Source organism: Sapajus apella, unplaced genomic scaffold (assembly GCF_009761245.1).
Source record: "Sapajus apella isolate SASKATOON/1434 unplaced genomic scaffold, GSC_monkey_1.0 scaffold12, whole genome shotgun sequence".
Classification (NCBI taxonomy): domain Eukaryota; kingdom Metazoa; phylum Chordata; class Mammalia; order Primates; family Cebidae; genus Sapajus; species Sapajus apella.
The window spans coordinates 4,712,362-4,727,901 of NW_022436952.1; the positions used below are offsets into that span (position 1 = coordinate 4,712,362).

General features: G+C 41.4%; 1 protein-coding gene across 1 annotated transcript in view; it reads left to right on the forward strand.

The window, feature by feature from the left end:
• The first annotated feature begins 985 nt into the window (after positions 1 to 985).
• LOC116552520 (F-box/LRR-repeat protein 20) overlaps positions 986 to 15,540 on the forward strand; it is a 29,169-nt gene continuing 14,614 nt past the window's right edge. Inside the window, exons 1-4 of the mRNA XM_032279239.1 lie at positions 986 to 1,740; positions 4,735 to 4,861; positions 6,987 to 7,061; positions 13,245 to 13,375. Coding sequence (XP_032135130.1) covers positions 1,568 to 1,740; positions 4,735 to 4,861; positions 6,987 to 7,061; positions 13,245 to 13,375 — 506 coding nt within the window. The 5' untranslated portion in view covers positions 986 to 1,567. The remainder of the gene's footprint in view (positions 1,741 to 4,734; positions 4,862 to 6,986; positions 7,062 to 13,244; positions 13,376 to 15,540) is intronic.

Sequence of the window (15,540 nt, forward strand, 5' to 3'; positions counted from 1 at the left end):
AGAAATAGATACTGAAATATTTACAGGTAAAATGATATGTCTGGAATTGGCTTTACAATCCTGGAATAAAAAAGTGGGGAAGAAGAGATGGAATAAATTTTTTTTTTTTGAGGTGGAATTTTGCTCTTGTTGCCCAGGCTGGAATGCAGTGGTGCAATCTTGGCTCACTGCAACCTCCACCTCCTGGGCTCAAGCCATTCTCCTGCCTCAGCCTCCCAAGTAGCTGGGATTACAGGCATGCACCACCACATCCAGCTAATTTTGTATTTTTAGTAAAGGCGGGATTTCACTATATTAGTCAGGCTGGTCTAGAACTCCCGACCTCAGGCAATCTACCCACCTCAGCCTCCCAATAAATAAAAATACTTAATAGTAGAATATTGATAAATGTTGGGCCAGGCGCAGTGGCTCACATTCATGGTCCCAGCAGTTTGGGAGGCCAAGGTGGGTGGATTACTTGAGGCCAGGAGTTTGAGACCAGCCTGGCTAACATGGCAAAACCCTGTCTCTACTAAAAATATGAAAAATTAGCTAGGTATGGTGGTACGTGTTTGTAGTCCCAGCTACTCAGGAGGCTGAGGCAGAATCGCCTGAACCTGGGAGGTGGGGGTTGCAGTGAGCCAAGACTGCATCACTGCTCTTCAGTCTGGGCAACAGATCAAGACTGTCTCAAAAAGAAAAAAAAAAAAGAGTATTAGGCCGGGCGCGGTGGCTCAAGCCTGTAATCCCAGCACTTTGGGAGGCCGAGGCGGGTGGATCACAAGGTCAAGAGATCGAGACCATCCTGGTCAACACGGTGAAACCCCGTCTCTACTAAAAATACAAAAAATTAGCTGGGCATGGTGGCGCGTGCCTGTAATCCCAGCTACTGAGGAGGCTGAGGCAGGAGAATTGCCTGAACCCAGGAGGCAGAGGTTGCGGTGAGCCGAGATCGCGCCATTGCACTCCAGCCTGGGTAACAAGAGCGAAACTCCGTCCCAAAAAAAAAAAAAAGAGTATTGACAAATGTTGAAGTTTACTGATGGTATATGTGAGTTCTCTGTATTATTTACTCTTGTATATATTTGAAGTTTCTCATGATTTGTTAAAAATTAAAATGAGAACTTGACCACCAGAAAAAAGTCTTTAATACATAACTTACTTTTTTCAGGCCAGTACCAGTTCATCATCCATCCTTTGTATACCTTGCAAAAATCCAGTTCCTATATTATTGTTATGCAAACGATTATCTTGAGTAGGGATTTAAGTGAAAAAACATGCAGAGCTTTTCTTCTTCATGTTTGACTACATACTAGTAGATAGCCATTAGCTTTTTGGTTTTTCGGATTTGCAAAATGCATATAGATCTCTTAGAACTCACTTAAGTAGCACACTGTTAATTGCTGTTAACATTTTGAAATTTGAATCAAACACAATCTTCCCTTCATGCAAATTTTCATACGCAGCACAGCGTTTCTTCTTTGTGAATGATATCTGTCTCTTCCTCAATGTGAAGGGTCTTAGGATAGAAAACTGCTTTTTTAGGGGTGTGAAAATTTTACAATTCTTATGTATACACATTGGTTTAATGAGAACAGTGTCTGATATACCAAGGATGTGTACTTGTCTTGTTTATTCATTAATTTCTCCTTTTTCCATTTTCAGTACATGTACTAGCCTTAGCAAGTTCTGTTCCAAACTCAGGCACCTTGACTTGGCTTCCTGTACATCAATAACAAACATGTCTCTAAAAGCTCTGAGGTAATTTTTTATAATAAGAATGTCCAGTAATCAGAAAAAAATACATACTTTAAAAAAATAACTGATATAAAGTTGGAATTGAAGGCAACTCTGTTTTATGGATATATTCTGTAGTTCAGAGCAGATATTTTCTTTTACCACTTGCCCAAATTACAATTATGGGACATATTAAAGTGAAATGATGAGAGGTAACTAGGATTTCTGAACAGGGGTAGTACAGTTTATACACGAATGGTTAGATTTTTATGAAGTCTTATTTTCAAAAAGAAAAGAGGCTGGGCACAGTGACTCACACCTGTAATCCCAGCGCTTTGGGAGGCCGAGGTGGGTGGATCATGTGGTCAAGAGATTGAGACCATCCTGGCCAATCTGGTGAAACCCTATCTCTATTAAAAATACAAAAGTTAGCTGGGCTTGGTGGCACATGCCTGTAATCCCAGCTACTCGGAAGGGTAAGGCAGGAGAATCACTTGAACTCGGGAGGTGGAGGTTGCCTTGTGCCAAGATTGTGCCACTGCACTCCAGCCTAGACAGCAGAGCAAGACACTCTTTTTTTTTCTTTTTTCTTTTTTCCCCCGCTATCTACCAATAATGGCTATAAGCAGGAGACTCCATCTCAAAAAAAAAAAAAAAAAAGAAAGAAAAGAAGGCATGTGTTATAGCCTAGTGCTTAAAACAGGCACCTGGAGCCAGATTACTAACCGTGTACTTTAAGCAAACATAACTAAGCTTTCTGAGCTTTTTCTTATCATCTCATAACATTTTATTAAGGTTTAACAAGATATTAGGCAACACCATATAAATTTTTGCCAGTATTTGACAGTTTACATGTTATAAGAATGACAGGTACATGTGGCTCAACCTAATGTATATAAAGTGCTTTAAAAAGAGTCCCTGAGGCTGGGCATGGTGGCCTGTAATCTCAGCACTTTGGGAGACCAGGGTAGGAGGATCACTTGAGCCCAGGAGTTCGAGACCAGGCTGGGCAACATGGTGAAACCCTGTCTCTACTAAAAAAAAAAAAAAAAAATAGAAAAAATAGCCAGGCATGGTGGCATGTCCCTGTAATCCCAGCTGTTCAGGGGACTGTGGCAAGAGGAACACTTGAGCCCAGCAGGTTGAAGCTCCAGTGAGCTGTAATCGTGCCACTGCACTACAGACTGGGCAATAGAATGAGACCTAATCTCAAGAAAAAAGAAGACATATAAATTTAGTTAACTAGAGTATAAATAATCTAAAATGTGGCTCCTTTTAGACCTTCTTTGTGAATACTGAACACATATACCTAAGATGGTTTGCTGTGTAGGATAATAAATTTGATAATAAAACTTTTTATCATTTATAAAATATTTTCACGTAAATTATTTATTTAAAAGCCGTGTGAAGTAGATTGGACTGGCATTTTACAGATAAGAAATTCTAGAAAGTTGTTGACTGCCGGGTACTGTGATGCAACCATGAGATGTAACTGAGTTATTGCTGCCCTTAAGTTGCTCACAGTCAACTGTTACTGTGGAATAAATGCTATGATAGGAATGAGCACATCAGTTTTGGGAAAACAGAGCTGTGGGGCTAATCTTAGAGAGGTTTGGACAGGCTTCCTAAAGTCACTTAGCTGAAATTAAGCTACTAATACTGGAGAATGAACTTTAACCTGGATATCTTGGCTTTATCTTCTGGGTCTTTTCGGCAGGCAGGAATATTTCAAACAATTTATGGAGTGTTTTCCAAAGAATATTATAGAAAACTTGGAATTCATCCATAATCCAAATATGAAGCTAAACTGATGGGATCAACAATGAAACTAATATTTTAAAAGCAGAGATTGGATATAAGGTACCCTAAAATCAGCCTACAAAAGCAGTACTCTAGAAACATTTCAGATAAGGAAATACACAGGGCCTTTGTAATTTTTTAAAATAAAAGTTTAAAAGGCTGCATTACTACTCTGGTTCTGTGAGTTGAACATCCCTATTTCAGAAATCCAAAATGCAACTGGGTGCTACTTGAGGGACTGAAGCGGGAGGATCACTTGAGCCCTGGAGGTCACAGCTGCAGTGAGCCCTGATATTGCTGCTACTGCACTGCAGCCTGGAAGAGTCTAAAACTCAAAATCTGAAATGCTTGAAAATCTTAAGCTTTTTGAATATCGATATGACACTCAAAGGAAATACTTATTGGGGCACTTCAAATTTTCAGATATGGGATACTCAACTATGTAAGTATAATACAAATATTGCAAAATCTGAAATCTAAAACACTTCTGGTACCAAGCTTTTTTTTTTGAGACGGAGTCTTGCTCTGTCGCCCAGGCTAGAGTGCAGTGGCAAAATGTCAGCTCACTGCAACCTCCACCTCCCAGGTTCAAGCGATTCTCCTGCCTCAGCCTCCTGAGTAGCTGGGATTATAGGTGAGCACCACCACGCCTGGCTAATTTTTGTATTTTTAGTAAAGACGGGGTTTCAATGTGTTAGTCAGGCAGATCTTGAACTCCTGACCTCGTGATCCTCCCTCCTCCACCTCCCAAAGTGCTGGGATTATAGGCGTGAGCCACCTCGCCTGGCCACCAAGCATTTAAATGATAAGGGACACTCAACTGGTAATAGTGTTGCTCGATGGAGAATCTGCTTTTGAATCTGAGCTCTTTATTAATTACTCTGTAAACTAGAATAAATCATTTAATTTCCATTTTCTGTCTAGAGAGCTTTGAGATATGTGATAAGTCCAAAAGGAATATAAATCTGAAAAACAGTATAATGCTTTTTGTTCATTAAGCTGGATTTGAGATGATCCTGCTAATGATGGAGTCCCATGTGAATACCACATTGATAAAGTAGCTTTTTTTCTAAATATACATTAGGTAAAGATGTTTTTTTCTTGTGGGAAAGAATGGGAATGTTTTCATTTCTTTACTAAATAGCCAATAAATTGAGATGTTGGTGCCTTTGAAATTGGATTTAGTGATATGTTTCTCTCATTTTGTTTTATCCTAAGTGAGGGATGTCCACTGTTGGAGCAGTTGAACATTTCCTGGTGTGACCAAGTAACCAAGGATGGCATTCAAGCACTAGTGAGAGGCTGTGGGGGTCTCAAGGCCTTATTCTTAAAAGGCTGCACGCAGGTAATACTCCATGTAGGGTCTGTGAAATTCAGAAGAATCATGAGCTCTTTGTAGGCAGCCCCAAGATGTTTGTCTTGAGGGAAAGGTTAGTTGTATGTATTATTGACCAAAGACACATGCTTACCAGAACTTAAAGTGTTTTCCTTAGGATAAAAGAATGAGAAGAATTAACATCTGACCAAAAATAAATTTGAGGAGGAGGGAGACAAGGTGGGAAGATTATATTAAAGATATACCATGGTCAAGAAGAGTTTCATGCAGCTTAAATTGTGCTGAAAAGAAAACTTGCTGTGTTGTCACTGCCTGATACTTTGAACTGGATAGGCAAAGAAGGCAGTCTTAGCAATTTCCACTTGTTTTTTTAACCACCAGTGTTTCTTAAATATGCCAAGTGTATAGCAACCTGCATTTTATAGTATTGATACTTATTTGCTGCCAGACACATTACAAATCTGACATATTTTGTCATTAAAAATTTTATTATCTCAGCCAGGCGAAGTGGCTCATGCCTGTAATCCCAGCACTTTGGGAGGCCGAGACAGGTGGATCACCTGATGTCAAGAGATCGAGACCATCGTGGCCAACATGGTGAATTCCCTGTCTCTATTAAAAATATAAAAATTGGCCGGGCACGGTGGCTCACGCCTGTAATCCCAGCACTTTGGGAGGCCGAGGCGGGTGGATCACGAGGTCAAGAGATCGAGACCATCCTGGTCAACATGGTGAAACCCCGTCTCTACTAAAAATACAAAAATTAGCTGGGCATGGTGGCACGTGCCTGTAATCCCAGCTACTCAGGAGGCTGAAGCAGGAGAATTGCCTGAACCCAGGACGTGGAGGTTGCGGTGAGCCGAGATCGCGCCATTGCACTCCAACCTGCGGAACAAGAGCGAAACTCCGTCTCAAAAAAAAAAAATATATATATATATATATAAATTAGTGGTGGCGCACGCTTGTAGTCCCAGCTGCTCAGGAGGCTGAGGCAGGAGAATTGCTTGAACCTAGGAGTCAGAGGTTGCAGTGAGCCAGGATCGTGCCACTGCACTCCAGCCTGGCGACAGAGCGAGAGTTGGTCTCAAAAACCAAAAAAAATTAGGCCACGTGAGGTGGTTCATGCCTCTAATCCCAGCACTTTGGGAGGCTGAGGCAGGTGGATCATGAGTTCAGGAGATTGAGGCCAATGTGGTGAAACCGTCTCTACTAAAAATACAAAAATTAGGTGTGGCGGCACATGCCTATAATCCCATCTACTTGGGAGGCTGACCAAGGAGAATCGCTTGAACCTGGGAGGCAGAGATTGCAGTGAGCCGAGATCGCACTACTGCAGTGCAGCCTAGCAACAGAGCAAGGCTCCATCTCAGGGAAAAAAAAAAAAATTTACTATCAGTGTTTCATAGTGAAAAATAGAATGGACTAGTTAGCATCTGGAAAGTAATGAGTGGATTTAAATTGTGGCTGACAAACTAAGGCTAGGCTCTACTTTATTTTATTATTGGTTACTAAAACCATAACTTGTTCCATTAAAAGTGCCCTCATTCTTTTATCATGATGAGAGGGGTTCCATTGTTTGAAAGAGAACTTCAAATGTATGACTGCTTTAAAATAGCAGCTTGAGCTTCTGGTTATTTATGGAATCCTGAAAAATATTGATAGGAATGTATCATTATAATCAGTTACTTACCATCTGTTCTCAGCAGTGTAAGCATGGCACCTATCTTCTAGTGGGAGATGAACCCTGGATTTCTTTCTAGGCAGTTTCTTCTCAAAATTTGTTTATAAAAAAACCTTACAAGGGTTGTGTAGAAGTTTGAAAATTATTTTTGCTTCATGGGCCCTCAGCAAAATACTGTCAGGTATATTTTATCAGAAGTAAAACCCATAAAAACTAGGCAATGTTTACTTCATCATCTTGATTTGATAATATGAATTTTAATGTGGTCAAAACTGATTTTTAAAATGCCGAGAATCATAATATGAATTATACTGTTTGATAGTTTATTGTTTTCTGATTCATTGTTTCTTCAAAACTTGAAGAAACAAGTTGGCTGTATTTTGAATGTATGAAGGAATGTGTACATTCTTTAAAACAATATCAATAATAATTATTTCTTTTTAATCTTTCTAGCTAGAAGATGAAGCTCTCAAGTATATAGGTGTACACTGTCCTGAACTGGTGACTTTGAATTTGCAGACTTGCCTGGTAAACATCCCATCTGACAACTCTTCTGTTTTAGTAATTGATTTCAGTAAAACTATTTTAAGAGCTTCAGTTATCAAGACCAGTATTGTTTTTCTACCACAACCCTGGCGACACAGTAGACACACAGATGACTCTTGACATGGTTAATAGTACCATTCCTAGGGGCCTTGACATAGATACGATAGGAGATAGCTAGCTTATGCAGAATTCCATATGGGCTAACTGTAACTCCACCCCTTTCTTATGTACTTAAACTGTCTACTTTTAAAATGTAAATAATTCACAAATTTAATATTTAAAATTGCAGTCAAGCTGGCTGGGCACGGTGACTCACGCCTGTAATCCTAGCACTTTGGGAGGAGAGCACATCACCTTAGGTCAGGAGTTCAAGACCAGCCTGACCAACATGGAGAAACCCTGTCTCTACTAAAAATACAAAATTAGCCAGGTGTGGTGGCACATACCTGTAATCCCAGCTACTCGGAAGGCTGAGGCAGGAGAATCGCTTGAACCCAGGGGGCGGAGATTGCAGTGAGCTGATATGGCACCATTGCACTCCATCCCGGGTAACAGAGCCAGACTCAAAAAAAAACCAGAAATGTTTATACTCTGAGAGATCAACCACAGTTATTAACATGAAATCATCATCTTATGATGCTAAAGAAAAACTATTCCTGGAGAGCTTCAAAAGTGTGTGTGCCAGGTGTAGTGGTTCACTCCTGTAATCTCAGGACTTTGGGAGGCCAAGGCAGGTGAATCACGTGAGGTCAGGAGTTTGAGACCAACCTGGCCAGCATAGTGAAACCACAACTCTACTAAAAGAAAGAAAGAAAGAAAGAAAGAAAGAGAGAGAGGGAGAGAGAGAGAGAGAGAGAGAGAGAGAGAGAGAGAGAGAGAGAGAGAGGAGAGAGAGAGAGAGAGAGAGAGAGGGGGGGGGAGGGGGAGAGGGAGAGAAGAAAGGAAAGAAAGAAAGAAAGAGAAAGAAAGAAAGAGAAAGAAAGAAAAGTGTGGTGATGTGCACCTGTAATTTCAGCTACCCAGGAGTCTGACATAGGAGAATCACTTGAACCTGGGAGGTGGAGGTTGCAGTGAGCCGAGATTGTGCCAGTGCACTCCAGCCTAGGCAACAGATTGAGATGCCATCTCAAAACAAAAGTGGTGTGTGTGTGTGTGTGTGTGTGTGTGTGTGTGTGTGTGTGTGTGTGTAAGCACACACATACGTGCACATATATTTGCATATGCACTACATATATTACATACACATAAATACATACCATTTGCAGATTAGGTTTGATGTTTCTTCATCCTTTCAGCAGGCAGGAATCACAGTAAACATAAAAAATTCTACCTAATGTGTATTTTATTGTTTTCCTTCACCCAAATCTTAGTACAGGAGTCTCTCTTTTTTTTTAGATGAGGTTTCACCATGTTGGCCAGGATGGTCTCGATCTCTTGACCTTGTGATCTGCCCGCCTCGGCCTCCCAAAGTGCTGGGATTACAGGCATGAGCCACCGTGCCCTGCCAGGAGTCATTTTTTACCTGCAGGCATTCATGAGAGTTCATGCTCTGCCCAAAATTGTTGAGACGATTGAAGTACATTCTTGATTCTTTGATTTTCTTGAAAGATTTGAAAACATAAAAGTTGAATACATTTTTTTTTTTTTTTGAGACGGAGTTTTGCTCTTCTTGCCCAGGCTGGAGTGCAATGGCGCAATCTCAGCTCACTGCAACCTCTGCCTCCTGGGTTTAAGCGATTCTCCTCCTGCCTCAGCCTCCCGAGTAGCTGGGATTACAGGCACGTGCCACCATGTCCAGCTAATTTTGTGTTTTTATTAGAAACAGGGTTTCTCCATGTTGGTCAGACTGGTCTTGTACTCCTGATCTCAGGTGATCTGCCCGCCTCTGCCTCCCAAAGTGCTGGGATTACAGGTGTGAGCCACCATGCCCAGTGTTTTTTTTTTTGTTTTTTTTTTTTTTTTTGGAGTTGGAGTTTTGCTCTTGTTGCCCAACCTGGAGTGCAATGGTGATAGTGCGATCTCATCTCACTGCAACCTCTGCCTCCCAGGTTCAAGCCATTCTCCTGCCTCAGCCTCCTGAGTAGCTAGGATTTACAGGCATGCGCCACCACACCTGGCTAAATTTTTTGTATCTTTAGTAGAAACATGCTTTCACCATGGTAGCCAGGCTAGTCTTGAACTCCTGACCTCCGGTGATCTGTCTGCTTCAACCTCCTAAAGTGCTAGGATTACAGGCAGGAGCCTTTTTGAGGAGAAATTCATGAAATGAAAAAAAAAAAATACAGGCAGGAGCCACCACTCCTGGCCTACAATTTTTTAACATATTGGCAGTATGACTTGGACTTTTTTTTTTTTTTTTTGAGACAGTGTCTTGCTCTGTTGCCCAGGCTAAAGTTCAGTGGCACCATCTCGGCGCATTGCAATCTTCAGATTACAGGCGGGAGCCACCGCACCCAGCTCACTTTACTCATCTTCTTCAGTACTCTCTTATAACATACAAAGGAAAGGGCAGTACATCCCTACAGTACTTTTCTAATATTGTGTGGCACAAGTATCTTTGGCCTGCTAAACTGGCATGTTTATTGATTCTTACTTCCCTCTTTACATCTTGGCTATCATAGTCTAAAGATAATACATCATATTTATGTGGCATGTTTTTAGCTGCCTCCCTAATACCTCATTACTTGAGCCTTATGAGTATCTGCCTTAGCATACATTTTTTTTTTTTTTTTTGAGACAAAGTCTTACTCTGTCGCCCAGGCTAGAGTGCAGTGGCGTGATCTCAGCTCACTGCAACCTCCACCTTCAGGGTTCAAGTGATTCTCCTGCCTCAGCCTCCTGAGTAGCTGAGATTACAGGCATGTGCCACCACGCCCTGCTAATTTTGTATTTTTAGTAGAAACGGGGTTTCTCCATGTTGGCCAGGCTGGTCTCCAACTCCTGACCTCAGGTGATCCACCCACCCTGGCCTCCCAAAGTGCTGGGATTACAGGTGTGAGCCACTGCACCCGGCCAGCATCCAATTTTTTTAATCTATATTTTTTTCAGTTGTCCTTGTAACTTATGGACACGACTTGATTAAACAGATATGGCAAGAGAGCTTTTATTTTTAGACCTATACAAAATTAGTAAATCAAGAGGATAAATTGAAGTGCTGATAGTATCTACCATGTTAAGATGTTTATATGTAACTTCCCTTTGTTTTTTTTTTTTTTTTTTAAGGGAGCTGGGTGGGGAGGATGGTCTTACTATATGCCCAGACTGGCCTTGAACTCCTGGGCTAAAACAGTCATCCCACCTCAGCCTCCTGGGTAGCTGAGACTCCAGGCATGTGTGCCTGTAATATTTTTAAAAATATAACATCTTTGATGTGAGGTGGCTTATTGTACAACAAATTACTCAGCTGGTTAGAAAACAGCCAGATATTACTTACAAAATATTTGTACTGGGGCTGTGCGCGGTGGCTCATGCCTGTAATCCCAGTACTTTGGGAGGCAAAGGCATGTGGATCACAAGTTGAGGAGATTGAGACCATCCTGAGCAACATGGTGAAACCCTGTCTCTACTAAAAACACAAAAATTTGCCGGGCGTGGTGGCATGCCCCTATAATCCCAGCTACTCAGGAGGCTGAGGCAGGAGAATCACTTGAACCCAGGAGGTGGAGGTGGTAGTGAGCCGAGATTGGGCCACTGCACTCCAGCCTGGGTGACAGAGCACGACTCTGTCTCGAAAGAAAAAAGAGATACTTGTACGGGTTAAAGATAGTCCCTCTAAATCATCATGGAAGAAATAAAATAGTTTATAAAAATTTTAAAAGTATATATGTAACATCTTTGAATGTATATTCATTTTCATTTGAAATCAATTTAAAGCAAGATAATTTAGAATATTTTTAAATTTTTAATTGTTATATATTTATAAAAAATTATTTTAATAGAGTTTCGCCACGTTGCCCAGGCTGTTCTGGAACTTCTGAGCTCAGGCAATCCACCTGCCTCGGCCTCCCAAATTGCTGGGATTACAGGTGTGAGTCACCACATGTAGCCAATAACTAACTTTCTTTTCTTTTTTTTTTTTTTAAGACAGAGTTTTGCTCTGTCACCCAGGCTAGAGTGCAGTGGCATAGTCTCGGCTCACTGCAACCTCCCCCTGGGTTCAGGTGATTTTTCTGCCTCAGCATCCTGAGTAGCTGGGATTGCAGGTGCCTGCAACCACGGCTGGCTACTTTTTGTATTTTTAGTAGAAATGGGCTTTTACTGTCTTGGCCAGGCTGGTCTCATACTCCTGACCTCGTGATAAACCCGCCTTGGCCTCCCAAAGTGCTGGAATTACAGGCTTGAGCCACTGTATTCAGGCCCAATAACTAACATACCTACCTATCTTCTTCCCTTTCTCCCTCCTTCCCTCCCTCCCTTTCCTTCTTCTCCCTCCCTCCCTTCCTCCTTTCCTCCCTTCCTTCCTTCCTTCCTGCATCCCTGCCTGCCTTTCTCCCTGCTCCTCTTCTCTCCCCTCTCCTCCTCTCCCCTTCCTTCCCTTCCCCTCCCCTCCTCTCCCCTTCCTTCCCTTCCCCTTCCCTCCCCTCCTCTTCTCCCCTCCTCCCTTTTTTCTTTCTTTCCCATCCTTCCTTTTTTTTCTTTCCTTTATTTCCTTTTTTTCTTTCCTTCCTTTCTTCCTTTTCTTTATTTCCTTCCTTCCTTCCATTTTTTTTTCTTGTCTTGCTCTGTTACCTGGTGGAGTGCAGTGGTGCAAATATCGGCCTCCTGGGGTCAAGTGATTCTCCTGTGTCAGCCATCTGAGAGCTGAGATTACAGGCATGCACCGCAACACGGGGCTAATTTTTTGTAGTTTTAGTAGAGACAGGGTTTCACCATGTTGGCCAGGCTGGTCTCCAACTCCTGGCCTTGTGATCCACCCGCCTCGGCCTCCCAAAGTGCTGGGATTATAGGCGTGAACCACTGCGCCCAGCCTGATAACTTGTAAAACGTATAAAATTGTGTCTGAGTTAGACACAACTGTTTATCTCCGTAAATTAGGATGTTCTTTATATTATAAAACTGAAATATAGGGCTAGGCATGGTGGCTCACACCTGTAATCTCAGCACTTTGGGAGGCCAAGGTCAGATGGATTACCTGAGGTCAGGAGTTCAAGACCATCGTGACCAACAAAGAGAAACCCTGTCTCTACTAAAAATAGAAAATTAGCCAGGCGTGGTGGCACATGCCCGTAATCCCAGCTACTCCAGAGGCTGAGGCAGGATAATCCGTTGAACCAGGGAGGCAGAGGTTGTGGTGAGCTGAGATGGTGCCATTGCACTCCAGCCTGGGCAACAAGAGTGAAACTTAGTAGCAAAAAATAAAAAATAATAACATAAAAATAAAAGATGGAAGAAAATGAATGCTGTGGCTGATACAAGATTGCAAGTGTCATCCACAGTTCAATTTTTTTCACTAACTTATTGGTATCAATTTGAACTTGTAAATATATTTATACTTCTAAATTACTTATATCCTTATCTGTTTTTTAGGTTTTAAAATTATTTGAGGCCAGGCATGGTGGCTCAAGCTTACAGTCCTATTACTTTGGGAGGCCAAGGCAGTGAATTACTTGAGGCCAGGAGTTTGAAACCAGGCTGGCCTACATGGCAAAACCCTGTCTCTACTAAAAATACAAAAAAAAAAAAAAAAAATTTGCTGCCCATGGTCATGTGTACTTGTAGTCCCAGCTACTCAGGAGGCTGAGGCACGAGAATTGCTTGAATCTGGGAGGTAGAGGTTGCTGTGTGGCAAGACTGCACCAGAGCACTTCAGCCGGGTGATAGAGTGAGACTGTGTCTCCAAAAATAAATAAATAAAATTATTTAATTGAACCTAAACTATGACGTGCTCCATGCTGATCCCAGTCCCATTAGAATCCTATTGTAGCTTTTAACAGATCCTATTATAGCTTCTTCCCTTTGCACCAAAGCTGAGCACAGATCCTCTTGCAGACTAAATCAGAAGGAACTGGAAGGCAGAAACAAAGTGTGTTCATTTTCTTTTAGGTCTGCTATCTGATGAATGTTAAGCATTTCTTGATTTCCTTTTTGGTGATTATTTTCACAGAGCTATCTTTTTTATTCTTTTCTTTTGCTAAGATACTAATATTTTTTTGCTTTTGTTTTTAGCAAATCACGGATGAAGGTCTCATTACTATATGCAGAGGGTGCCATAAGTTACAATCCCTTTGTGCCTCTGGCTGCTCCAACATCACAGATGCCATCCTGAATGCTCTAGGTCAGAACTGCCCACGACTTAGGTAAACATTTCTTGTTTAGCCAAAAAAAAAAAAAAAAAAAATTACAGAACAAAAGCTTCCTTCACCCATACTTCTTCCTTGGAACTTTGGAATTTTAAGGTAGACACTACAGACACTTTAAAATTTTAAGGTAGTCCTTTTTAGATGCCCACCTACTTGCTTTTTGTACCTCATTTGATAACATGTAATTGGCGTAAACCAAGGGGTAACAGTCCCCAAATTCTACTACTTGCTATCCATACTAGAAAAATAATCAACATTTTATTTTATTACTTGAGATAGAAAGAAGGGTATTTACTCTTATTAGTGCTTTTATATAATTCTTTCTTCTTCTTCTTTTTTTTTTTTTTTTTTTTTTTTAACTGCTCACCTTCAGCTGTCTTGATCGAGTTATGTAATTCTTAAGTAGTTTTTAAAGGTCCGCTCTGAGGTCATTGATATCATAGTAGTGATATCATGTACCTAGCAGGGGATATACTATATTTAAAAATAAAAAATTCTTACAGGAATACCTCTTTCATACTGATAGGCTTTTAAAACAGCCTTATTTCTCTCTGGCTCCTCCTCAGTTTGAAGAATGCTGTGATTTTTACTTTTTGTAGAGATGGGGTCAGGCATTGTTGCTCAGGCTGGTCTCAAACTCTTGGCTTCCAGTGAATTCTCCCACCTCAGTTTCCCAAAGTGCTGAGATTACAGGCGAGAGCCATGGTGCCCAATCTGTTACTTTCTTTTGAGGCAGTGTTGCATAGGCCTGCCTCAATCTCCTGGGCTCAAGTGATCCTCTCATCTTAGCCTCAGGAGTAGCTGAGACTAAAGGCATGTACTACTACACCTGGCTACACATTTTGTTCTCTAAAATAAACATACATAGTACTTGTAAATTAGGTGTGGCTTTATGTGCTTTACAAATACCAATTCAGGGCCAGATGCAGTGGCACACACCTGTAATCCCAGCACTTAAGGAGGCCAAGGCTAGAAGATCACTTGAGCCCAGGAGTTTGAGACTGGCATGGGCTGCATGGCGAATCCCTGTCTCTACAAAAAATACAAAAATTAGCCAGGAATGGTGGTGTGTGCCTTGTAATCCCAGCTATTCAGGAGTCTAAAGTGAGAGGATCACTTGAGCCCAGAAGGCCAAGGCTACAGTGAGCTGAGATCGCACTGCTGCACTCTAGCCTGGGCAACAGAGCAATTATCTTTCTCAATAACAGTAATAATTTGTTCCTCCATAGCACCATATAAGCACTGTTATCTCCATTTTATAGAGGAGAAAACTGAAGCGCAAAGAGGCAAAGTAACCTGCTCAAGGTCTCAGCTAGTTAGTGTAGGAGCAAGTATGCAACCCAGGCACTCTGGCTCCTGAGCCTATGAAGCCACTTTTCTTACATGTAACAATCATTGTAAAGCTATACAACTTCCAGAAAACTTTTTTCTGATGATTACCTGATGACTAACAATAATTGTTGAAAGAACTTTTGCAGCCAGGCACAGTGGCTCACACCTGTAATCCCATAACAGTGGGAGGCTGAGGCAGGGGGATCACCTGAGGTCAGGAGCTTGAGACTAGCCTGGCCAACATGGTGAAACCTCATCTCTACTAAAAATACAAATATGACAGGCGTGGTGGCCTACTCCTGTAATCCCAGCTACTCAGGAGGCTGAGACAGGAGAATTGCTTAAATCCAGGAGGCGGAGGTTGCAGTGAGCCAAGATTGTGCCACTGCACTCCCAGCCTGGGTGGCAGACTTGAGGTCTCAGAAAGATAAAGAACATTTGCCTGCAATATCAAGACTTCTTAAGAGATCATAGACTTGTTGGTTAAAATTAGTAATATCAAAAGCCTAAAGTATTCCTCAGGAGCTAGGGAGGTAATCAAACCTCTCTGAAAATCTTACACATTATCCTTTAAGACTTTAGAGAGGGGAGTCTTCAGCTCCATCTCCCTAAATAGCTCATTACATTGTTAGAATGGAAAAGCTCTCAACTGTGAAAATCAAAAGTTGGGTTTTAGTCGGATCATGTTTTCCCATTAGGTAGCATTCATTTCTTTCTTTCTTAAAAAAATTTTAAAATTATTTCTTCCCCCCTGCAACTGTGAAGCCTCTTATTTTTTATTTTTATTTTTATTTTTTTTGAGATAGAGTCTGGCTTTGTTGCCCAGGCTG